At 41.6% G+C, this 25,906-nt stretch overlaps 1 protein-coding gene across 2 annotated transcripts in view; it reads left to right on the forward strand.

Moving 5' to 3' along the window:
• The window catches only part of NCOA2 (nuclear receptor coactivator 2), a 280,040-nt gene that overhangs the window by 166,786 nt on the left and 87,348 nt on the right, over nt 1-25,906 (forward strand). For both annotated transcript variants that reach the window (XM_065903337.1, XM_065903338.1), the window contains exons 3-4: nt 20,096-20,200; nt 22,748-22,920. In XM_065903337.1, the coding sequence (XP_065759409.1) occupies nt 20,115-20,200; nt 22,748-22,920 (259 nt within the window). In that variant the 5' untranslated portion in view covers nt 20,096-20,114. The remainder of the gene's footprint in view (nt 1-20,095; nt 20,201-22,747; nt 22,921-25,906) is intronic.

A 25,906-nucleotide genomic window follows, 5' to 3' on the forward strand; every position in this document is an offset into this window, starting at 1 on the left:
GGTGGTGTCATCTGGGTAGCTGAGGTTATTGATACTTCTCCTGGCAATCTTGATTCCAGCTTGTGATTCATCCAGCCTGGCATTTCTCATGATGTGCTCTGCATATAAGTTAAATAAGCTGGGTGACAGTATACAGCCTTGACATAGTCCTTTCCCAATTTTGAACCAGTCTGTTGTTCCATGTCCAGTTCTAACTGTTGCTTCTTGACCTACATACAGATTTCTCAAGAGGCAGCTAAGGTGGTCAGGTATTCCCATCTCTTGAATTTTCCACAGTTTGTTGTGATGCACACAGTCAACAGCTTTGGTGTAGTGAATGAAGCAGAACTAGATATTTTTCTGGTTCCTCTGTCTTTTCTCAGTCCAGCTTGAACATCTAGAAATTCTCGGTTCACATGCTGTTGAAGCCTAGCTTCGAGAATTTTGAGCATTACTTTGCTAGCGTGTGAGATGAGTGCAATTGTGCGGTAGTTTGAACATTCTTCAGCATTGCCTTTCTTTGGGATTGGAATGAAAACTGACCTTTTCCAGTCTTGTGACCACTGCTGAGTTTTCCAGATTTGCTGGCATACTGAGTGTAGCACTTTCACATCTTCATCTTTTGGATTTGAAATAGCTCATCTGGAATTCCATTACCTCCACTTGCTTTTTTTGTAGTGATGATTCCTAAGGGCCACTTGACTTCGCCCTCCCAGATGTCTGTCTCTAGGTGAGTTATCACACCATTGTGGTTATCTGGGTCATTAAGATATTTTTTTGTATAGTTCTTCTGGGTATTCTTGCCACCTCTTCTTAATATCTTCTGCTTCTGTTAGGTCCATACCGTTTCTGATTATACCTCACTGTTAAAAATAATTTTTAAAAAATAGCTAACTGAGGAGGGGGAGACATGGATAACTGGATAACTCCAAAGCAGAAGCTCCCATAAAAGAGGTGGAATAAGAATAATGCAGTTTAAGGGGAGGACCTACATAGAGGACGATGTCACGTAAGGCTCGGGAGACAGAGATTTGTGAAGGGATCACTGAATGGACGTGATCACAATGACAAACACAGCGGAAAGGTCAAGTCACACAACACAGGTGCCACCCTTTCTCTAGACTCGACCTTCAAATATCATGACGGACAAGGGAGGCATTTTCAGTGGAGGTGGGGCCAGGGGTGGGTGTAATTGTTTTGGATCATGAAGTGAGTGGAAGTGAATAGGAATAAACCTCAGGCCTGTATTCCCTTACATGAATCTCAAAATTAAACAAACTCCGAAACAGGAAAGGTTTTTATAACTCCTTTGGTGGTAAAACCTGACCTGAATGGATATGAAATGACTTATAATCTTCATTTGTACCACTTAGTGTGAATATTCATACATTTCACTGCAGAAATAATATTGAATTTGATTACAGAACGTGCACACAGGGCCCAGTGGGGATGTTATGAAATATGGCATATGCCATGTTTTCTCTTTCTAAAATTAAAATGTATCTATCTATCTGAAAATGTATCTATCTGAATTCTAAATTCTTTGGGGTAAGGGAGCACAGGCCTGTAGTCTTGGGACAGGTCCATATGTGAAGGAAAGATGTGAGATTGTACGGTTGCTGGAGAAGGATTGAAACTCAAGGACAGAAATGGACCTGAGTGCGGTTAGAGGTGAACATAGGCCAAAAAAAAGTGGGGGGGGTAGACATTGGCTGAAGAGAACTTCAGTAGCAAAGATTCAGAGAAAATGGGGAGGGAAATAGGAAATGGGGTTGTTTACAAGGGGAGGGGGGTCACACGGCCTCCAAGAAGCCAGGAGTGACCAGGAGTGGCATTGAGGAGAGCAGTGGATTTCTATGTGAGTAAAAGGACGGGAGGAATTCCCTGGTGGCTCAACGGTAAAGAATCCACCTGCAGTGCACAAGCCATGGGTTCGATCCCTGAGTCGGGAAGATCCCTTGGAGGAGGAAATGGCAACCCACTCCAGTATCCTTGCCTGGAAAATCCCATGGACAGAGGAGCCTGGCGGGCTACAGCCCATGGGGTTGCAAAGAGTCTCATGCAACCTAGTGACCGAAACAGCAACAAAAGGAAGTTGATATTCAGATGGATATAATAATAATAATCAGATGAATCAGCTGTTAGCCAAAGTGGTAAAAACTGGAAATACCTGTTGGAAAGCTATTTACCTGTTGGGGTTAAGAGAAGGAGCTGACCAGAGAACAAAGGGAAGGATCGATGGGCAGGACTCTGGGTGTAAGGCAAGTTTAGAGACCTTGAGTGGTCTGAGGGGCCTCACCAACCTTGTGTGTGTGTGAGTCACTCAGTCGTGTCTCTCTTTTTTCGTGTCTGTCTCTTGTGACCCCATGGATGGTAGCTCACCAGACTCCTCTGTCCATGGAATTCTCCAGGCAAGAATACTGGAGTGAGTTGCCCTTCTCTTCTCCAGGGAATCTTCCCGACCCAGGGATCAAACCCAGGTCTCCTGTATTGTGGGCAGACTGTTTATTGTCTGAGCCACCAGGAAATCCCTCACCACCTTTAACTGTATGATATTCGCACTTATGGGGGTGGGAATGAGGGGGGAAACTTGAGGTTAAGTTTCGCAAAAGTAACTCTGTGAGAAGAGATGTGAATTGGGCGCCTGATGGTGGGGAATCCAGGGAGGTGGGGAGGGAAATGCGATGAGCAGAGAGGCAAGGGCTTCAATTCGTGAGGACTGCTGTGGAGGAGGAAGACAGAAAGCAAGATCCATGAAGACTACCATGGAGGAGGAAGACAGAAAGCAAGTCTGCGTGCTCAAAAGCCGTGGACCAGAAGTGGCTTTCCAGGTGTACCAGTTCTGGGTGAGAACAAGGTTCTGGGTGTGGTCACAGGAGGCAGTGGCCGCTGCTAGAGTTGAGACAAGAGGGTCTATCAGGTTACTCAGGGTGGGGACTAGGTGTGGGCTAGAGACCAAGAACTAGTTGAACACCAGCATTTTCAGTGAAGGTGAAGGATTAGGTGGCCTATTGGTCTGTCTCAGGCCAGAACATAAATTGGGGAAGTTTTAAGGCATGGGTTTCCAAGGAGCGGAGATTTTTCTTCAAGGTCACCCTTGTCATTGAGCACTGGCCTGGTGCCTGCTCTCAGGAAAGCAGAGGGCAACCCCCCCCCCAATCCCATTCCTGGGACATGTGTTATAAGAGGACCAGCAGCTTCTGTTGGAATGGACCATGGCGGGGGGGCCTGAAGGGAGGGCCCCCAAAGTAGCCCTCTTCCTGGGTTAAGGATGTAAGGGAATTGGTTACCACAGTATAGGGACTTGAGAAGCACAGGAAGCGATGTAGGATGGAGCAGAACTCTTATGGACTGTATTTGGAAAGAAACTCAAGACAGAAAAAGAAAAATAGTGGTGAACATATGTGAGAGAAGTTTCTCCTCTACTCCAATTCAAATACTGAACATTTTAAAATAGATTGTGAGGGATTTTCCTTTCCTTTTTTAATTGTATTTTTGTAGGTGTTCCCATTGTTTTAATAATACAAAGATTTATTTTTGTCGTTCTGTGGCTCAGTCGTATTTGACTCTTTGCGATCCCATGGACTGCAGCCTGCCAACCAGGCTTCTCTGTCCTTCACTGTATCCCAGAGTTTGCTCAAGTGCAACCCTTTTTAATTTGCTAACGTTAAGATTTTCAGAAAAGTACTCTTTATTGCTCAAGTATCCTCTCTGTCATCATCCTCTCTGATAAATAATTTTTCCCCCCAGTCATTGATTAAAAATAAACTAGGCTGGAGACTTCTGTTTGTTTGTAATAACCAGTTAATTAACACCAGGAATGTTACTCCACCAGCCTTGACTAACTTGCTGTTACCTCTCAGCCCTTGTGTGTGTGTGCTAAGTCGTTTCAGTCGTGTCTGACTCTTTGTGACCCCATGGACTGTAGCCTGCCAGGCTTTTCTGTCCATGGGATTCTCCAGGCAGGAATACTGGAGTGGGTTGCCATGCCCTCCTCCAAGGGGTCTTCCTGACCCGGGGATGGAACCCACATCTCTTATATCTCCGGCATTGGCAGGTGGGTTCTTTACCACTGGCGCCCCCTGGGAAGCCCAGCAGTTCTCAGTGCTGCTCTTCCTTCCTAGTCAGGGTTGGGCAGGCTTCCGCTCACCGTCTGGGGTCCTTCTGCAGAGAGTTCTAATTGGTCTGGGGTGGAGTCTGGAAAGCCATGTTTTTGAAAGTTCCTCAGGTGGTTCATTATGAGCCACTTCTGCTTCCATCTTTACAGAAGCAGTAAATCAGATGCTTTGCCAATCTGAGTATGCAGTGTCCATGCCAGATCCCTGACTTAACATTCTTCCATCCAAGTAAACGTGAAATGCTCATGAAGATCTGAAAGATACTAAATTATTAGTAACCAGTTTACATTAGAAAATAAGTCATGCCGTAGTCTTCAAACTTGCAAAACATTTGTGAAATGTTTTGTGAAATATCATAATATTCTTTATTGTGAACTCTGGTTAAACGAGATCTCAGATATCCTGCTAACGGGATTATAAATTAAGGCAGCCTTTTTGGAAAATAATTTGACAGTGCATATAATCTCTGTAAATAAGGTCACACCCTTTGATCCAGTAATTACATTTCTGAGGCTCTGTTGTATTGAGGCTATTGATTATTATTAATCACATGATGTGGATTAGTACTTAAATAAAAGATATTCATCAGTGTTTTTTATAGTGGTAAAAAATGGAAGCAAATTAAATGATTATAGAAAATGGTTAAATCTATTATGGTTTCTTTATATGCTAGAATATCATAGAGCCATTAAAAGTTATGTTTATAAAAACTAATATCACAGAAAAATCTTAGAAATGATAGAAGCATCTATAAAATTGTACATGCAGTTTGTGCCCCCCACACACAGACATACACGCCCGTTTTATTTTTTAAGTTTTATTTTATGTTGGAACACAGTTGGTTAACAGTGTTGTATTAGTTTCAGGTGTATACAAAGTGAGCCAGTTTTATACATGTATCGGTTCTTTTTCAAAGCTTCCTCCCATTTAGGTTCTTACAGGGTGTTAAGCAGATTTCCCTGTGATATACAGTAGGTCCCTGTTGGTTATCTATTTTAAATACAGCAATGTGAACATGTCAATCCCAAAATTCCCAATTGTTTTAATTTAGTGGTAATTCTCTGTGTGGTAGGAATACATACAATTTATTCTCTAGTATTTTATATTTCTAAATTTTCTACTATGAGCATGTATTACTTTTATTGAGAAAAATAATAAAACTTTAAGAAATATTACTTGAATCTCTTTAACAGAAGGAAGGAGGACAATTCCATTTGTGATGAATTGTTAAGAGAAATCACTCTTGATCATTAATAGTCACTATTTTGTTTCCTGAATCCTTGCAAACCATCCGTTTATCTATTCCACAAGTCATCAGTCATCCACATGAAGAGAAACCCTGTTCTGATTAGCAGTCATCCCCGCTCTGCCATTCCCCTCAGCCCCTGGCAACCACTGATCTGCTTTCTGTTTCTGTGGATTTGCTTATTCTGGATGTTTCCTGTAAGTGCCGTTGTATAGTATGTAGCCTTGCAGTATCCTCTTAGCTGGTCCTCTGCTCCTCCTCCCTACCCTTCCAAACCTGTCATGTGTCTCACTGACCAGAGGGTAGTCTCAACCACCTGGAGCTCAGAACTTTCCACTGTGCCTGTGGTCAAGGAAGGCGACAGGAACTACGATTCATTCTAGCCTCTAAGGTTTCCTATATCCTGACACTCCGAAGTAGACACTCACTATGTGGTGAGTAAATGGGTTCGATGAATAAAATGGATTCTGCCTTCTCTCTCTCTTTCCTTCTTTCTCAGATTGTTGCTCTTGAGTTAGTCAGATTTCAGGTCACCAATGGGGGGAAAAACTTGCCCCCTGAAGTTGATGGCGGTGGTTGGTGACGCTCAGCAGGCCTCGAGGTTAAGCCTTGTTGGAGAGATCCAAACCCCCACTCCACAGCTGTCAAATCACATGACCATGCAGTCCCCCAGCATCTCTGGTCCTCAGACACCCTCACTACCAACTCAGCTTCCCTCTGAAATGTAATACTCCTCCAAAACACAACTCAGACGTTCATCAGACCTTCGCCAAGGCTCCCCCGACCCTGGCAAGAAGAGATTTCTCCTCTGTGAGCACTTGGTATTTTTCCTGTGTGCTGTATCCCTTGTTAGTTTACTGACTTCTTGTCTCTTCTTCCTAAATCTTTGACTTCTTGAGGTTAAGTTCTGTTTTTCACTCAGGGATGACATTACAGTGTCCAGAGAGCCCAGGAATTTGCCCTCAAGCAGCTACTTAATAATTATCAGCACAGTTGAACATCAGAAGGAAAGAAATGCAAGTAGAATTTTTAAATTAAAACCCTTTAATTTAGGTTATATTTTTAATACCAAAAAGAGACCCATATTAATTAGAAACTTAACCTTATTAAATTGTCCAGGGCCCAAATGTGTTTTTGCCCTAATAGTCGTGACTCTTGATTTTGAATTACTGCCTTAAAACAAAACACTAAGCTAAAGAAATCATATGCCTGTGTTGTGAACATACGTATATAATGTGTTGTGATTTCTCCGAAAACAGTCTTCTCCACATCATCTGGCTTAACTGAAACCAGAGTTTGAGTTTCAGCTTAATGAATTCTCTTTTTGCCCCAATACTAGAAAAAGGAATATGATGCAGTTATGTGTCTCTGATGTGTCAAGCAATTATCTTAATTTTCTTCAAGTTTTCATTTCATGCTGATTACAGTTATGGTTAAATAAGGTATAGTGGCCTTACAGATCTTTATCCATAGGTGTAGGTTTTACAAAAACAATGATATTTTACTCTCTCAGTGCAAACACATTTTTAGAACTAATTGAAATAAAAAGTGCAGAACCAAGTGCTTCCCTGGTGGCTCAGTGGTAAAGAATCCACCTGCCAGTGAAGGAGACACGGGTTCGAACCCTGAACTGGGAAGATATCCTTCATGCCGCGGAGCAGCTAAGCCGGTGCACCCCACCTGCTGAGCTGTGGCCTAGAGCGCACACGCCCTCGAGCCTATTCACCACTACCAGGAAGCCACTGCAGTGAGAAGCCCTTGCACCACCACTAGCGAACCCCCTGCACAAGAACAAAGACCCAACACAGCCAAAAATAAATAAACAAAATTATATATATATGAAAAATATAGAATGACACATTCTACAACAGGAGGAGTTTGTTTTCATCATTTCAGTGCCTATTGGAGACCACATAATCCATAAAATTATTATTTGTAACACACTGTCAACTCATTTGGGTTTAAGTTGGTATTAACTACCAAAAGGGTAATTAGAAGCTCCATTCCTGAGTTCAGTTATGTATTTTTAGTTTCCCAAAATGCGGTAACTCTGTGTCTGGAGCTGCTGTCCACTGACAGCTCTCCAGAACAGTGCTCTCAATCTGTCACATCGAGAAAGTTCTCTAACCACCCTACCCCCACCCCACCCCACCCACTCTGATCCTGAGGTCAGAGAATCGGGCTTCCCCATATGTCACGATACTAACGATGTGATTACTTCCACTGAAAGCTGTGAGTCCCAAGTTTGAAGCTTAAACTGAAGTGCAAATCTCTCATAAGCTAAAGTATGGTTGAAAACCGAAAGCCACTCAGTTGTGTCCAGCTCTTTGAGACTCCATGGACTGTAGCCCGCCAGGCTCCCCTGTCCATGGAATTCTCCAGGCAAGAATACTGGAGTGGGTTGCCATGCCCTTCTCCAGCGATCTTCCTGAACCAGGGATCAAACCCCAGTCTCCTGCACTGCAAGCAAATTCCGTATGGCCTGAGCCACCAGAGAAGCCCCTAAAGTGTTGTTAGTTTTGGTGATTACCAATGAGCGGGAGAAAAGAAAATGGTTAAAGGAAGTGTTTTGGCTTATATGTTCAGGTGCCAAGGTAATTTTTAAAGTCTTTTCAAATAATGAATTCATGGTAAATAACTTTCTAAAGTCTAGTAATTCTCAGTTAGCCCTTCTGTAGGTATGTGTTATTTGCAAATAAAAATGCTTAATTTGGCTTATTTTTGTAAGACCAAATTGGGTTGGGGGAGGGGGTGCTGTTGACCCAGCGCTGCCTTCTGTTTTTGATGGCAGCCTTGCCTCCTAGCGAATACTGTTTGGAGTTATTGTAACGATCCGACCAAAAGAAAGTTTGTCGGAATTTGTATGGTGAAAAAATGAATCAGCGGTTCTCCCACCAAACCAAGTTTTTCCTCCTTGCTCACTTTCCACTTTTGTGGCAGAGGCTAGAGAAAGAACATAAAAAAGAGTATTCCAGAAAAAGACTTCTTATACGGGAAACATAATTTAAACCGCCCAAAGGAGCTATATAACTACATACTTTTTTCTTCTCTAACCGCAGACATTTTGTTTGGGTTCTATACTTTGTCCCCGGGACATGTCTTGCCTTTGCTTCATGTTCCCATTTGACTGGAGACAAAGAACCCATAGGACAGCTTGGCGTTAAATGAGCATGAATGAGAAAAGTAAAGCGAGAGTGTTACCTCTCTGGCACCCAGAACCTGGAGCAAGAGGCAGCGGTGGTGTGTGGGTGCCAGGACAGTGGCCTGGACCCTCACTGGGAAGCAAGCAACTATTGATGCAGGAGAAAGAAGCGTTATCCTAATTGTATGTCCTGTGGACCATGGAGGGGCTTCCCAGGTGACTCAGTGGTAAAGAACCTGCCAGCCAACGCAGGAGACTCAGGAGATGCAGGTTCAGTCCCTGGGTCAGGGAGATCCCCTGGAGGATGAAATGGCACCCCACTCCAGTATTCTTGCCTGGAAAATCCCATGGACAGAGGAGCCTGGTGGGCTGCAGTCCGTGGGGTCGCCAAGAGTCAGACGCAGCTGAGCACAGTGATGGGCCAGGGAACATTCAGTAGAGGGAACCTTTACTTCTTCCTAGTGAAATCTGTGAGGCCCACACAGAGAGGATGGCTTTCCAGCTGAACTTGAAAGAGGAGATTTTCCTGAGGAGGAAGAGCAATTTGAGTAACCTTTGCTGGAAGACTCTGATGGACATTGTTGGACAGCTTGGACATTGTTCTTGCTTTGAAAGACTTGAATCCATGGGAGAGAGAAAACATGAGATTGTTCCAAAAGTTAAGACTAACAGAAAAAAAAAATAATTAAAAAAAAAAAAAAGACTAACAGATAGTAATGAGTCCAAGAGGACCAAAAACCTCCATCTTTCTCATTTAGAAGAACTTGGGGTGAATTTGGAAAGTATAACAATTTGGTTGTAATTGAGTTTCAGTAATTACAGAATACTATTAGAGAATATCCTTTGGTAAAAGGAAAGAATTTATACTTTAAATTTCATTGCTAATACTTAATGGTAAAATGAGGTCCAATTTCTTATTTCATTCACTTTAGGCATTTTTCATAGCACTTACCATAGAGTAGCTTGACCTCTTTTTATGCTCCATTTTTCCTAAAAAATAGCATGTAAGCAGTTTGTTTATGATTTGCATTCTGGAGAACTGGTCATTTAAAAGAATCTGTTTTGCTTGTTGTTGTTTTTTTTCCAGTGACACAGCCAGGTCTTCCTCCTGCCTCCTTTTTTCCTTTTGGTAAACTCTTGAAAATCTGATGTTGTAATGAAAAAAAATTTGGAAAAATAAAAAAATTAAATTTTACCCATAGTTCTTCATTAAACAACTTAGCTGCTAATATTTTGGTGAAATTTCCTCTAATTTTTTTCTGTAAATTAGTTTTTCTCTCTAACTGTAGTTCACCATCAACTTAGATTGTTTCATAAGCATTTCAGTTCAGTTCTAAGTCAAAGTCTTGCTGACTTTGTGCGACCCCTTGGACTGCAGCACGCCAGGCCTCCCTGTCCATCACCAACTCCCAGAGCCTGCTCAAACTCATGTCCATCGAGTCAGTGATACCATCCAACCATCTCATCCTCTGTCGCCTCCTCCTCCTCCTCCTACCGTCAATCTTTCCCAGCATCAGGGTCTTTTCCAATGAATCAGCTCTTCGCATCAGGTGGCCAAAGTATTGGAATTTCAGCTTCAGCATCAATCCTTCCAGTGTATATTCAGGACTGATTTTCTTTAGGATTGAGTGGTTTGATCTCCTTGCAGTCCAGGGGACTCTCAAGAGTCTTCTCCAATACCACAGTTCAAAAGCATCAATTCTTTGGCGCTCAGCCTTCTTTATGGTCCAACTCTCCCATCCATACATGACTAGTGGAAAAACCATAGCTTTGACTGGACGGACCTTTGTTGGCAAAGTAATGTCTCTGCTTTTTAATATGCCGCCTAGGTTGGTCTTTTCTTCCAAGGAACAACTGTCTGTTAATTTCATGGCTGCAGTCATCGTCCACAGAGATTTGCATGCTATTAAATTCAACATATAATAATATATCAATAAGCCCTTGTACGTGCTCAGTTGCTCAGTCATGTCTGACTCTTTGAAACTCCATGGACTGTAGCCTGCCAGGCTCCTCTGTCCATGGAATTCTCCAGGCCAAGAATCCTGGAGTGAGTTGCCATGCCCTCCTCCAGGGGATCTTCCCGACCCAGGGATTGAACCCACATCTCTTACATCTCCTGCATTGGCAGGAGGTTTCTTTACCGCTAACACCACCTGGGAAGCCCAAATAAGCCCTTACTAGGTGCCAATCATTGTTTTATGCTCTTTACATTCCATGCTTTCCACAACCTTATAAAAGTATTATTATTCCTACAGTTCTAGAAGTGAAGAAATTTAGGTCCAATGGCGTTTAATTAGTATAATTAACACAACTAATATGTGGTGTTCCAGGGAGTCCAAACCTGAGTTGACACCAGAGGATATACTCTTAGCCACTGCATTGTACAGCTTTACCTGAATTTTGTTTTAATGGTTGCATAATAAAGAAATTCTATTCTGGATCTTAGAGTTCTGTTAGGAAGGTGTCACCCTATCGAGGGAGAACTTCCCTGACCACCGAGGTAACATGGCACTCCTCAACCCCACCTACAGTATACGTATCCTAACCCTTAGTTTTTTTAAATAGCTCTGTTCACCACTTCATATAGTAAATGTTTATTTGTTTCACAATTTCTCTTATGGACAAATACTTGGTCTCTTTTTTTCACTGCTGGTATCTGCCAATACCTAAAACCATCCATGGGCTACATACAAATTCATTGAAACTTACTGAATGATTTCATGACCTCTGCCTTCAGGTTAGTGTTGCATAAATTCTGATTTTCATAATCAAGTTCCATTGGGACTGATAGGCTGAAAGGACCATGTGATCTCTGTTTCCCTCTGTAAATCCCAAGAATGCTAGGCTCCGAGTACCCCAGGCTGGTGGGCAAAACAGAACACCCCACACTTCTGCACTGTAGCGACGTTGCATGCCTACTAAAGGCCAACTTCTAGTCCAGACTGGCTTATGCTAGTTGTCCTTGTTATTGTAAGCACATAAATATTATGTAACTGATTAAGTGTTTATGTGAAAAGATACATATGTTTCTATAAAAACTGAAATACTTTGAAAAGACTCAGTCAGATGGATCAAAATTGCTCCCAAGTATGTATCTGCATTTATAAAAGGCTGGCAAAAAATAATGAAAGCTATACCTCATGAGTTTTTATAAGAACTCTTAAGTGTCTGAGTTCTAACTATATTTTAAATAAACAGAAATTGAAAGTAGTAGACAATGCCTTAATGATAGGTCTGATTTATGCAAGAAAGACAATATGAAACCCCAGTGGAGACTGATACTCAAATGTATTATGTTTAAAGTTGAAATGATTTAAGTAGTAGGTATCATTTTCTATAATTGTGCTTGATAACTGCCTTTTAAAATTAACCAATTAATACTGCTGATTCTGTAGGAAAAGAAGGCTTTTTCTATCTTGAATGAAACTCAGAATTCCTGGTATGCCAGAGAAAATTCCTAGCTGGTTTTATTATTTCAGTACTTCATAATAAATTCAGTAATAACTAATACTTCATTTTTCTTCAGGGTATAATTGCTTATGAGCCGATGCGAGATTTCTTTTCTGCCCTAGAATGTGGGCTTTAACAGGACGGGACTCTTGCCTGTTTTGTTCCAGGCTCCGTCGCCATGCCTACAACAGTGCCTGCTGCATTAATTATTTATTGAATGAATAGAAGAAAGAATCTATACATTTTTTACAGTATTTTTCATTTTACAATGATATTGCTATATTTTTAGCCAAAAAAAGGATACTTTTAAATTAGATATTTAGCATTTATCAAATTGAATTAAAATATACTGCTTTCTATAGTTTACATAAGTCTGTGTCTGTCTTCAGTGAAAGCATTAAAGGCTAGGAGCCTCGATGCTCATCCGAGTGATTATAGCGATTAAGAACTGCGGAGCTGTTTGGATTCACGGATGAGAGCTCTAAGAAACTTCTAATGATATGGCCTTGCCCAGCTTATGGTGGCTTGTTTATACCTTGTTTCTTCATCTGTAAAATGGTGATAATCATAGTTACAGGAACTAAAGGTGTTACCTGTGTATAAAATGCTTAGAGAATACCTGCCAAGGTGATAAGCACGCAGTAAATGATAGGTGTTATAATTACACCAGAGTCTGACTCCTGACCTGTCCTTTATTATCTGTGTAACTTGAACAAATTACTTATGGAAACAGGTCAGAGAGGTTAGATAATCTGTAAGAGATGAGTCTCTGTGTGTGTGTACTTGCACATACAGAAAAACCAAAATGAGTTTTTAAGTAAGAAAAGTGCTAACTCTTGTAAGTACCCAATAAATGTTAGCCCCCCTAAATAATAATAAAACAATCAACATATTACACTATGGGAGATTATTGTCATTGACTTTAAAATGTTTTTCAACTGAATAATAAATACTTTTTGTGTGGATAGAGGCTGTCTTGCTCTTAACCACTTCAATAAGTTTTTCTCATAAATTAGGAAGGTTTTTTTTAATCTCAAGGTTTAAAATGGGTTTCTGAATAAAGAGAATTGAATTTTAATCTGAACAAGTTATGAAACTCAGAACACAAGTGCTACATTGTGGTTCTTAGCCTGAGGACTTCTTTCCAGAACACCAAGCCTTCAGTGAGAACTGGTTTTCCAAGTATTAAACATGGACTGAGTACACCGTGCTGAAGTGCTTACATTATGCAAGGAATGAAGCTTATTCCCTGGGTGTTTCCTCATCCAAGGCCTTGTTAAAACCCGGTCTTGCTATTCCTGGCTGGCTGTGTTAGCACCGGCTGACATAGTTGGGTATAGAAGCAGTATCAAGGACCTTGTGTGTATTGGTCGCACAATCGTGTCCGACTCTTTGCAACCCCATGGTCTGTCTATGGAATTCTCCAGCAATAATACTGGAGTGGGTTGCTATTTCAGTGGATCTTCCCAACCCAGAGACTGAATCCGGGTCTCCTGCGTTGCAAGCAGATTCTTTACCATCTGCACTACCAAGGATTAAGGACCTTAGCCTATGAGACCTGAGAAAGTGGAAACTGTCCTATGCCACTGATGTCAGACTAGACCGACCGCCCTCCCTCCACACACACACCTTAGAAAGCTCTCTCATCCTGGCACATTCTGTGCTGAATTTTGCTAAGAGAAGACTTTCAGAGAGGATATTTTTCCCCTCTTGGAGAGATGGAGATGATGGAAATGTTACAGCAAAATATTTGTGTAACCAGCAAACATGAATTTAGCCACTTACTTGATCATTGCAGCCTGTGTTAAAAAGCTGCTGCCGCACATTTGCAGCCTAATGTGCTTCTCCCCGTCTTCCCAATGGCATCTTGAAGTGTCTCTCAGCTAAAAAATTCATGAGGATTATTGGCTTTCAGTCAGAAAATGGAATATGTCTTCTAGTTACTGTCTAATATACCACTCTCAGGCCATTATACAAAAGTAAATGTGAGAGTGCAGCCCACTGAGAAGGAAGGAACTTTTAGCCTGAACATTGGTTTATACAGTTGTTACTGTCCCTGTGGAGTAAGGAACAGCGTGAGAAGAGGTAGGTAGTGAAGCCGTTTTACTTGGAGAAGAGCTGTGGTTGTAGCCTGTGGTATTTTTTTGACTCCTGTGTCCAACTGGAAACTGTTAAGGTGTTTTATCTTTGAAAAATCATCTCATAATAATAATAGTATGTGTTTAGCTTATTGCAGTTAACTTTAAAAAGGCAAGTGTAGAGTAAGCTGCTCAGAGGTAGTGAAGTTAAGCCGAGAGTTTGTTTCCTATCAGATGCCCTTTCTTCTGGTTTTATGGGAAGGGAGTTTCCTAAAACTTGGCCACCTGACTGTTGTCACCCCATGAATTAACGTGCGCTTTTGTGAGTCTCATTCTGTAAATACACACTGTAATGTATGGGGTAAACTAAAACTTTATTGTATGAAAAGCAAGAAACAAATACAGTCAGGTAAAGATGAAGTTAAAACTGTTCTTAAGATCTAGTAAAAAGTAACTCTTTGGGGAAAATCATAGACCATTTTACTAACTAAAATTTAGTTTTGAAATGACGAGTAGTATCTTCTGTCACTGTGTTAATGCATTACTTGTTTTGCCAACGGGAAGGAAAAGTTTGGTTTCTTTCTCTGTCCTTTCGTCCCTGCCTTCATTAAATCCTCCTAGTCCTGCTTCTGTTGTGTTTGTATGTGTGGTGCTTCTTTGTCCGCTTGTTTGAATGAGCCAACAATATATCCTTTCATGCAACCTGTGTATGTACTGCATGGAAAGTTTGTTAACTCCTGCCAAGGGTTGGGGTCTTGCCAAAATATTGTTTGCTTTGGGTAATTTTGTTTAGTTGACACTGTTTAGAAAGTGATTTCTTCCCCCTCCCCTCTCTTCACTGCTGTATCATCTAACTGACGTCTAAGGATTGGCCCACTTGATTTTCTACCTTTCTCAAGCCGCTACATCCTTAAGACACATTATGTATATTTTCAACATTCGATGCTGTGTTTCTTTAGGCTTCTTCAGAGTCTGACCCAGAAAATTCACTTTTGTGAAACCAAGACCCTCCGGGAAAACAGTATACTCTGAGGAAAAAATTGTTTACAGTTTAGAATGAACAGATGTTTTTTACTTGTGATAGAGAAACAATGCATACATCTAACTTTTAAGATGGACTTCTGAGCTGTGGAGGGACCTCAAAGATTATTGTCTCATGATGAATTCAACAGGATAGAAATGGAAAAGTGTTTAAGCAAACAGAAGTGTGTACACTTTTAGTATTCCTTGAGTGTTTCTTTCCCTTACTAAGTTTATGAAGAATCAGACCACAGATGACACAATAGTGTCACCTGCATCTTGTAGAGAGCGTTTTAGAAGAGCCGGAAGGCCTTGGGAGGCATAGGAGCCTTTCTGGTCTCGTATCAAGAGCTGGGTGATTTATCAGTTGGCTCCTCCCCACGTTAGCTGTTTGATAAGAAAAGTTGTTTCAACGGCACTGTGTGTCCTTTCATTATAAATTTCACCTCCAAGTAGAAATTTCATAGCAGACCTAATGTTTTATAACTATTTCTTGAAAATGGCAGTAGAAATCTGATGTTTGATCACTTATTATGTTTGGATTTCAGCAACAGTATTATCCTTATTTATTCTTTAACTGAATTTGTTCAGCATGTAATAAATCTGACAGTTTTACAGGCCCTGTTTGGAAGATGGCCAGTACTGATAAAAGATAAAATACACATTACCGTTTACATGAATTCTGGATGATTAACTGGTTTTAATGGCATGAGATTGTATTGTGAACACCTGCTTTGTAAGTTGCACTGATGAATTTCATGCAAGAAGAGTGCTTTTTTTTTTTAAGCTATGTTGAGGGTTAACACGGAGAAGGCAATGGCACCCCACTCAAGTACTCTTGCCTGGAAAATCCCATGGATGGAGGAGCCTGGTAGACTCTAGTCCATGGGGTCACTACAAGTAGGACATGACTGAGCAACTTCACTTTCACTTTTCACTTTCATGCATTGGAGGAGGAAATGGCAACCCACTCCAGTATTCTTGCCTAGAGAATCCCAGGGATCAGGGAGCCTGGTGGGCTGCCATCTATGGGGTCGCACAGAGTCGGACACGACTGAAGCGACTTAGCAGCAGCAGAGGGTTAACATATTATTTTGCTTTCATCATATCATGCTAAGCATTAAACTGACATTGTTTACTCACACACCCCCGCCCAAAGTATTGTTACTTTAAGAAAATCAAACATTGGTTCTTTGCTCTACTGTCTAGTTTGTACAGGCTGACATCAGAGGATGTAAGGGAAGATGTGCTATCAGTAATAGCAGGGCTATTGTTTTGCTCTAGACAGCAAGAATGGACAAACTGAAACTTCTTTTCCAGTCTCGTCCTTTCACACATGCACCCCCCACCCCCTGTATTTGGTAGAAACTGGCTTATTCTCAATGACTATAATTTCCCATCAGGTACAACCCAGGAATTTACTTGTGACATTTTTAGTTTTTATGATTCATACTGAACATTTCAGAATCCAGAAAGAAATGCTCAAGAACATTAATTTCATGTGAATATTGAAAACATGCAGAGCGTTTAAGAAACTGTTAGTTTACACCTGCTCACAAAATAAAATGTCTAAAGCTTCAATGCTGCCCTTCTGTATTCTCCATCTCCTTCTCTTTGTTGGAAATTAATATTTAACTTTGATCTACAAAATTTCATTAAAACTCCTCTGTATATACAGTTTATTTTCTAATAAATTTTCATTGTAGTATAGTTGATTTGAACAGTGTAAGTTTCAGATGCCCAGCAAAGTGAAGCAGTTATGCATATACATATAGCCACTCTTTTTTAGATTCTTTTCTCATTTAGGTCATTACAGCGTATTGAGTATAGTTCCATGTGCTATACAGTAGGTTCTTATACATTACCTGCTTTACATATAGTGTTGTGTATATGTCAGTCCCAATTTCCCAATTTTGCCTGGCAGTTTATTTTATTTTCAGTGATTTTTTCTATATGTGCTTGCGGTGTTTTGTTGAAATGCATCACTGCTGCCCCTTCATGCAGAGTTACAATTATTTGATATGTATTTGGGGACAAGTAAAAGTAGATGATGCTGACACTAATGTTAAATCCCCAAACTGAGTATATACAACTTTTAAGTAAATCGGTCTCTTATTTTAGCTAAATGACGAGAGGCTTTCCGATCATTCTGATAGGATTACTATTAAATACTTTTGGGGGGTGGCCTTTTTTTATCAACAAACTTATCACATATACCTTCTATATGGGGTATTTTGTTACAGATTGGGGATTCTATTTTGATGATAAAAATGTTTTTTGATTGATAGAAAGCTATTTCCAGGGTGGAAATCCCCTAGGTCGCTTGTTGAGAGCTCACTCAGATTGAATGAGTAATTCTTTGGGGTTTGTTTGTTTTTTTTCGTGCTCATGAGTGAAGCCATGGGAATTGTGGTTCTAGGAGAAACACTGAAAGGGAATGCTTGGAAGGTGTCATCAGAGCTGGGTTCTGGTGTTTTGGCTTCCCCATCTGTCCTTTTAAGTATTGATTGATTTACTTTTATTTTGGGCTGTGCTTGGTCTTCGCTGCTGTGGCTGGCCTAGTTGCAGTGGGCGGGCTTCCCGTTGAGGTGGCTTCTCTCATTGCGGAGCACCAGCTCTCGGACAGGTAGGCCTCAGTAGTTGCTGCAGGTGGACCCACTAGTTGTAGTTTCCGGGCTCTGGAGCGCAGGCTCGATAGTTGTGGCACATGGGTCCAGTTGCCCCACAGAATTGGGGTCTTCCCAGATCAGGGATCGAACTGGTGTCCCCTGCATTGCAAGGTGGATTCTTAACCACTGGACCATGAGGGAAGCCCCCCACTTTTTATACCTCCTGCAATGCCCTAGCAGCTGCCACACCTGCCCACAGCCCAGCTCAGACCCTGCTTCCTCCCCACCAGCAGAGTGTCTCACAGGACAAAGGACACCTGTTTCTCTTTAGTGGAGCTTTTCCTATATAAGTCTCCTACACAAATTTCTCTCCTCACTCCCATCTTCTAGAGAGACAGATCCCTTCTCATGGCCCTCACACGCCAAGCCTGAGTCACAGCAGTGGGCAGGCAGTCTTTGAAGGAATGGGTGAATGATATTTAGAGAAGGGGTAGGGATTGGAGCATGGGAGCCAGGCAGTCCAGATCTTGGTGCTTCTCCCGCCTGACCTGTGACTCCTGATTAGAGAAAGAATGGCTATTTTCATGAAGCAACCCCTTAGCGAAGAATAGAATATGTAAACCTGTGTGTCAGTCCCACTTCCACCCTTTGCTGATCCGTTCCATGGCCTTGTGCTATGGATGATAATGATTATCCCCATTTTACAGAAAAGGTAACTGAGGCATGGGAGAGAACGTCTTAAGGTCCCGTAACTAACATGGTGAAGCTTGGGTATGGTTCCTGCCTCTTTACTCTCCAGCTTCTCGTAGTCTGTTTTTGCTGATTAAATTATATCTGGCAATTGCTTGGTGCAGAATGAATGCTAAATGAATAGTAACTAAATACAGATTATACTTATCAGCCCAAACCTGTGAGTGCACCACAGGGCCTCGGCGCTTAGTTACGTTGCTCCCAGCCTCAGGAACCTGCCACACTAGCTTCCAGAATTGTCCCCTCCTGATGCAGCCTCTGGAATACAATGTAATTGGCACCACCTCCCTCAACTCATCTAGTGTCTGTTGGTTCTCCTTACATGTGATTCCTCAAAAAAAAAAAAAAAAATACACATATATATATATAAAATTTCCCTCCCCCCTTGGATCAGAGTTGAGGCCAGAAGACATGAGTGTGCTGGTTGGAGCACCCAGATCCTAGCCTGGGCGCAGCTGGGCAGTTGGATGGGTGTGTGATGGTACTCTCACCATCAAGCCTGCCTGGCCCTCCTAGCCCACCTGCCTCCTTGTCCTTGCTCTCAGTGGACCTGTCACTCTTCCAGCATCATCTGTAAGTCCCTGACCTTCTCCCAACTCGTGCTTACCTCTGATTTTTCCAGACTGGACAGGATGAAAAGCCACTTTTCAGGAAGTGAAGGAGGGCGAAGGTGGTTTTCAAAGCCTGGGGGACAAAAGGCAGGTGGAGGTGGCATAGAATTGGAACTCAAGGAGAGATTGCTAAATGCTGACTTAGACTTTTGGGGCTGGGGTTTTTTCTTTGCTGAGCAGTTATTAAACACCTTGAGTAACAACCATCTTCCATTTCCTCAAAATCTTTGCCTGTTCTTTTGCATAGTTCTTTTGAAATGTAGATCTCTGTCACTCTTGTTATTTGTAGATATAAATGTTATTTTGTTGGTGTTCACAATGACACATGTGAACACCCTGATTCTCTTACTATATATCCTTTTATTTTCTTAGGGAAAGGAATTCAGCAAGTGGGCCAATAAGTGGCCTCCCCCACTAAGGTCAATAATGTTCCTGATCTTTTGAGTGCATCTTAAGACCTTCGGTGAGAGCAGCTAGAATCAGGGAAGGAGGTAGAGTCTGGGTGGCAGGGCGTGAGAGGAAGTCACTGCTCAGGGAGGGAGCCCCTGGGAGAGGAGGGCCTGGTGGGGGTGGGGGAGATCCGCCAGGACAGGGGTGTCAGAGCAACCCGGTCAGATTTGGAAGCACAGCTTTGTGGTGAGGCACTGCCCCTTCCTGGGGCTGTTTGTCACGAGTGAGTGATTGCAGTACCGATGTGACATTGGCCAACCCCAAACAGAGGCTGGGAGGAGCCCCTGACAGCACCTGTAGTTCTCACGTGGGGCACAGTTCCTCCTGAAACTGGAGGCTGGCAGCAGAGACCAGGCTAGCAGATCGTAGTTCAGGTGCTGTTGACATACAGCTCCTGTTGGAAGAGCGGGCCCACTGAGGTAGGCTTGTTTGTTTTCTAATTGTTCACCTTGACATTTGTTTAACTTAAGCAGGGTTACCAAAAAAAAAAGTCTTCTCATTAGGAATTATACATGTACATAAATCAAAACAGTGTGTTAATTGCTGCTGTCAGATTTCTGATTGAACTCAGAGCTCTTTTTATTGTCGGCAGAACTGACCACTGGCTCCCCTCATTTGCCTTCTCTGTGTTTGCTGTTTCAGTTGCTGATATGTGTTCAAGATGAGTGGGATGGGAGAAAACACCCCTGACCCATCCAGGGCAGAGACGCGGAAGCGCAAGGAATGTCCTGACCAGCTCGGACCCAGGTGAGACCCTCACCGTGGCCCAGGAGAGCCTTGGATTTGAAGTTTTATCATATCTGTTTCACACCGAATTCACATGCTCTCCTTGGTTTTTCTCCTTAACTGTCAAGCCTTTGGATACGTATTATTTAACTTGTATAGATATGCTAATCGTTTGCAGATTTTATTCTTACAAGAAGGGGCATGCTCCATACTTCCTCTAGGTTCCCTGTGTACTGATTCTTAAAACCAGTTTATTCTACATAATCTTGACTGTTTCACATTTTTACTTCTTTTTGCTTTTAGAATGTCATAAAGACAAGAGATCCCATAGTAAGAAGGTTTGATGCTAAGAAGTACCAGCTTTTTTTTTTTTCTTCCTTTTCTCTTTCTTTCCTTCTAAGAGCAAGAAATGAAATGTTAAATCCCTTTGCTTTTGAATTGATTACAAAGACTGAGGATCTTCAGTGAATAAAATAATTTTTTAAAACAAGTTTCATGTTATATATTATGGGTAGAAGTATGGGTTGTTGTGACCTCTATATGGGGTGGTATAGCAGTATCTGTTAAAATTATAAATGCATATCCTCTTTGAACTAGCAGTTCCATTTCTGGGAATTTTCCAGTGATATATGTTGACACATGCAAAACGACTTATGTATGAGGTTGCTCCTCCGCAACACTGATTATAAACACAAAAGATTTGGAAAACCCTAAACATTTGTAGGAAAACCCTAAACATATGTAAATAGCTGTGACACATCCACACACAATATAGCTCTGAAAAAGAGTGAGGACACTCTTTATGGGTTGATGTTTAGCCATTTCTTAAGAATATTGTTACAGAGGAAAAGCAAGTTTCAGAAAATGTGTGTGGTATCCTACCATTTCTACAGAAAAAGAAAATAAGAATCTGTATGGTTTTAGGGTAATTAGGAGACACAAGAGTTGTTACCCATTTGGGGTAATGAAGACTCGGGAACGGAGGTAGAAGAGAGACTTCACTCTTGTGATGATTGAAGTCATGTAAATGCTTTTGACATTTAAACAGCCACTTGTATTCAATGGCCAATAGAAAGACTGGGTGAGGAATACTAGCGAAGAGCACTGGGAGCTGGAGAAAGAGCAGAAAGCCTTTTCCCCATCTAGTTGCCAAGCAAAATAAGCGGATTGAATGGCCACTGACCACACTACAGCCCCAGTCCCTGGCTCCTGGGTGCACCCTCTGGATTCCGTGGTCCTCCCTGGCCAGCCTCAGCCTGTCTGTCAAACTGCCTTCACAGCCCGTGGTCCTGGCCGAGGAGGTGGTGGCAAATAGAGCCTCTTCTCCCCCAGTCTTCTGCTGGTTCTGGGGGTGTGCACGGCTCCCACCACGCCCGCCCCCCTTCTCACACGTGTGCCATTTAGTAGGTATCTTTGGGGGCTGGGGTGAGGGAGGGAGGTGGAAGGGGTAGAAGGATCCAGAATTGGAATGTGGCTCTTTAGTGCATGGCAGCCATGGCCTTCCTTTCTCCAGACTTAAGAAAGTAGAAGCCAGGAGTGAAATTGAGATTTAGCAAAACCCAGTTCTGGTCACTGAGTGATCTTGGACAAGTCATGCAATCATTATAAAATAGAGAAACTGTGTTCTGTCTTAGGTTTATTAGTTCATGAAAATAATGCTAATATGTAAATGCAAGCATATGAATGTCTGTTACAAATTAAAAAGTTTTATAAATTGGTATTACATACAAATAATTATGTTAAGAACATAGCGAGCTGATACTCTGAACAGTGTACTTTTCTTATTTATTGTATTGTTTGAATGTCAGCCAGTGGACTCTGTGCTGTATTTGAGAAAAAAAATGACACCCTGTATTTATTAAAGGGAACTTCTGAGTTTGCTCTTTCATCAAATTCAGATGAGAAGATCTTGCCAGTTTTTATTTTTCCCTCCCTTCCATTAGCATTTTAAAACTAGAGTTGAACTTGGACCGTTTGTTTACTTTTTGCTTGTCATTCAGCTGAACAGTTAACAGAGACCCTGGGTCAGTTTCACTTTTGGTTCTAGCTGCACTGTGGTTTTTTAACATTATCTTAAAAGACCATTGGGTTTAATTATTAACATCCTAAAGAAGTATATGAATTGATGAAGATTTATTTTCATTATTTTGCCGTGAAGTTTATTTATTCCTGTTATAACTAGTTTAACTTCCCTTTCTTAATCTTAAATTTTTACAAGCAAGCGCTCCTTTCCATTTCTAAAACTCTTGTTCATTCAATAATAAATTTGATGCCTGTTTGTACCAAGTGTCACTTCAAGCACAGTGCTGGGCAGATCATCCTTGTCATTGTGAAGGGTGCAGTCGAGTGGGAGACATTAAGCACATTGAACAAATAATCACTTAACAAATGATAAGTGAATTTGTAATTACCAACTGGGACAGGGTTGATTTTAAAAAAAAAAAAAAAAATGCAACATTTGGGACAAATTCAGGATTTTTCTCCCCAAAGTACTTCCATGTTTCTACATGTAACTTTTGTTTGCTCTCTGTTAGGACATAGTTAACATTCTTATCTCTTTCATAATAGCCCCAAAAGGAGCACGGAGAAACGTAACCGTGAACAGGAAAATAAATATATCGAAGAACTTGCAGAGCTGATTTTTGCTAATTTTAACGACATAGACAACTTTAACTTCAAACCTGACAAATGTGCAATCTTAAAAGAAACTGTGAAGCAAATTCGTCAGATCAAAGAACAAGGTAAGAGGACCAAATAAATACTTTGGAGAGTTGAGTTGCTTTCTGTTTTTCCATGTGTGAGAAATCCTTTCAGAGTCCCTTTAATCCATTTCTTAGGCTTAAATTATTGATGAGAAGATGATGTCACAGTGCAAGATGAATGCAGGTATCACTTGCAGTGGTTTATAAATAGGCTCTGTATAAAATTCAACAATCCCCTAAAGATAGAGGGGGCCAAGGTGAGGCAGGGTGATGTAACTTTTCATCTAGTAAAACTCAATTAGGTGCCCACTGATCCCACGCCACCTTGGTATTTTCATAGCTCACACAGCGAGTGACTGTCAGAATTTGCAAGTGAGGAGCCAGGCAAGGATAGAAACCAGAAGTAAGGAAGTGAGCCACCTCTTGTTTCAGCTCGTCAGCATGTTTAAGTCTGAGCCTCAACTGGCCACGCCACTAAATTAGAGTTTCATATCCCGAATGACAAGAGATTTGAAAGGCTCAACCTCGAGAGAGAATTCTTTTGTGAAGTTGAAACACAGAACATGACAGCTCTCTTCCTGGGCTTTTCTTGTCTGTCTTTCTTTTTTTTTTTCCCTGAGCTCATTTTCTGCCTCTTTCCTTTGATATTTTTGCCTGCAGAAAAAAATTTAAGATAGTATTTTAAAAATCACATCGGACTTTGTAGTGCCAAAAAAAAATTGTATTAGGCAAGTACGAACAGCGTCTTAGCACCTAGGGCCAATATATGCTCATGAAGTGTTCATACACTGCCTTCCTTTGGGGCCAGGGATACTGTTACCTTCTGTCATCTGTTTTTGAATTCATCCTCTTGGAGTTCATATTGGGTTTTTTTTTTTAATCTGCTTTTTATATAACATTTAAAAGAGGCAGATTTTAGAAAAATAATGTCTATTTCTACACGTGAGCTTGCAGCTTTGCCTGCTGCCCTCCATCATAAAATCCTGTTTGCATATTTTCATCATAACATTTTCCATTTTCATACCGATAATATTGAGCTGAGTTTTATATAGAACAATTTTACAAGTATAGTTCTATCTTCTAAGAACTGAAACACACGTACACATATAATTCACAAGGCAGATTCTGATACCAGCCCACTCTAAAAATGAATATTTCCTGGTTTCTCCATCAAAATTATATCACCGTAACGTTCAGCTTTCACAGCGTCTATTCAGTGCCTGCCTTAGTCGCCTTCATCTCTTTCTTCTTTTTCTTTTAAGATTCACTAGTTATCAACAACTCAGTTTCATCTCAATTTGGTATCAGCAAATGGATAAAATCATAGTCCCAAAATTTTCTAGGAGAAATAACTGGTTCAAGGTTACAGTGCTCTGAAGTTGCCACATTTCTAGGTGCTGATATCATCGCAGTGGAGAAATCACTAAGCTGCTTGTTTTGTGTTTCTGGAGATTTTGAATGGTTCATTTTTACGAACATCCGATTTTTAGGTAAAACTTCCACACTTTAAAACAGTTACATATGTATGTGTTTTACTATCAAGGTCTTGCACAAGGTTTTACAGTTTTGCAAAACCTTGGTATTCCCCCCTTCAGACCATAAAACACGTTAAGATGTGTCACGCTGGGACTCTGCCATACTTTCACTGTGGGTGTAATCATAAGGCCGCATACCACAACCACCCAAGAAGCAGCAACAATAAACGCCCTGTCACATCTCCCTCTTATAATAATGTTCCCATTAATTTGAAAAGTAGCGTGTTTTGAAAAGGAAAAGCAGAAGTTAAAACCCCAACGAAAAGTCCAAGCATATTTTACACTTCTCAACTAGTCTGATATTTTAAGACTATTACTAGTTTAATAAATTGTTTTTTAGAAAGAGCAGGGACCTTAGAATCAAACCAGGTGGAAGCTAGGCATGAATCCTGGTTCTGTCTCTTACAAACTTTTTGAACCTGAGCAAATTATTTTCGCTCTCTGCGACTTAGTTTCCTCATATAGAATTTAGGAATCATAGCCTCTAGGTTGCACGGTTGTTGAAGAAATAAGGAGCTGTGTAAACATTCCCAGCAAGTACTTGTCACAGTTTTTAGTACATATTCAGTTGACAGCTTTCCCATATTCAGAAGAAAGGCATCTTTTTTCCTTCGTGTGTGCTGTGTGCTAAGTCGCTCAGTTACGTCCAACTCTTTGCGACCCTGACTGTAGCCCATCAGGTTTCTCTGTCCATGGGATTCTCTAGGCATGAATCCCGGAGTGGGTAGCCATTTCCTTCTCCAGAGGATCTTCCCAACCCAGGGGTTGAAACCCACGTCTCTTATGTCTCCTGCATTAGCAGGCAGGTTCTTTACCACCAGCATCACTTGGGAAGCCCCTTTTTTCCTTCATCTATGCTCAAATCTCATACAGTGAGCTCTTCCTTTTCAGATGGAAGAAGGGGGGAAAGGCGGGGACATGGTTGTGCCTACTCTCCCCTACAGGGTCATTTGAAGAAAGTCACATTTTTCTGGGGCCAGAGGACTCAGCATAGCCTCCGCCGACAAGAGGCGGACACTCTGTGTGGCTCTGTGCCACCACCCTGATTTTTCTCAGGAGCTGGCAGCCAGCGAACGTTCAAAAGCAGCACGAAGGACAGAATGGGACCCTTCCTGCTTTCTGTGCGCTCCCACCTGCCCAGCTACCAGTCAGTGTGAATAGAATCTAACCATCATCTTTACAGCATCGCTTCACCCCCCAGCTACCAGTCAATGTGAAGAGAACCCAACCGTCATCTTTACCGTATCATCCAGACTTCATTTGTATTGCTGTCACGGGTGGTAGCGTGAATAAAACCCTCGCTGTCCTGAGGGGTTAAGCTGGGTTGCATGAGACCCACACTCAAGGCTACACAGTCTGGAAGGCGGGCTCCTGTGAAAGGAACCCACCCTGGTCCAAAGCTTAGGCAGCTCGGCCCGGCCAGGTGAGGTCTTTCACTCAAGTCTGCTCTGCCATCAGCTGCTCCTCCCCATTCCATAGGCTTGGGAATA

The sequence above is a fragment of the Muntiacus reevesi genome, chromosome 12, assembly GCF_963930625.1.
Source record: "Muntiacus reevesi chromosome 12, mMunRee1.1, whole genome shotgun sequence".
Classification (NCBI taxonomy): domain Eukaryota; kingdom Metazoa; phylum Chordata; class Mammalia; order Artiodactyla; family Cervidae; genus Muntiacus; species Muntiacus reevesi.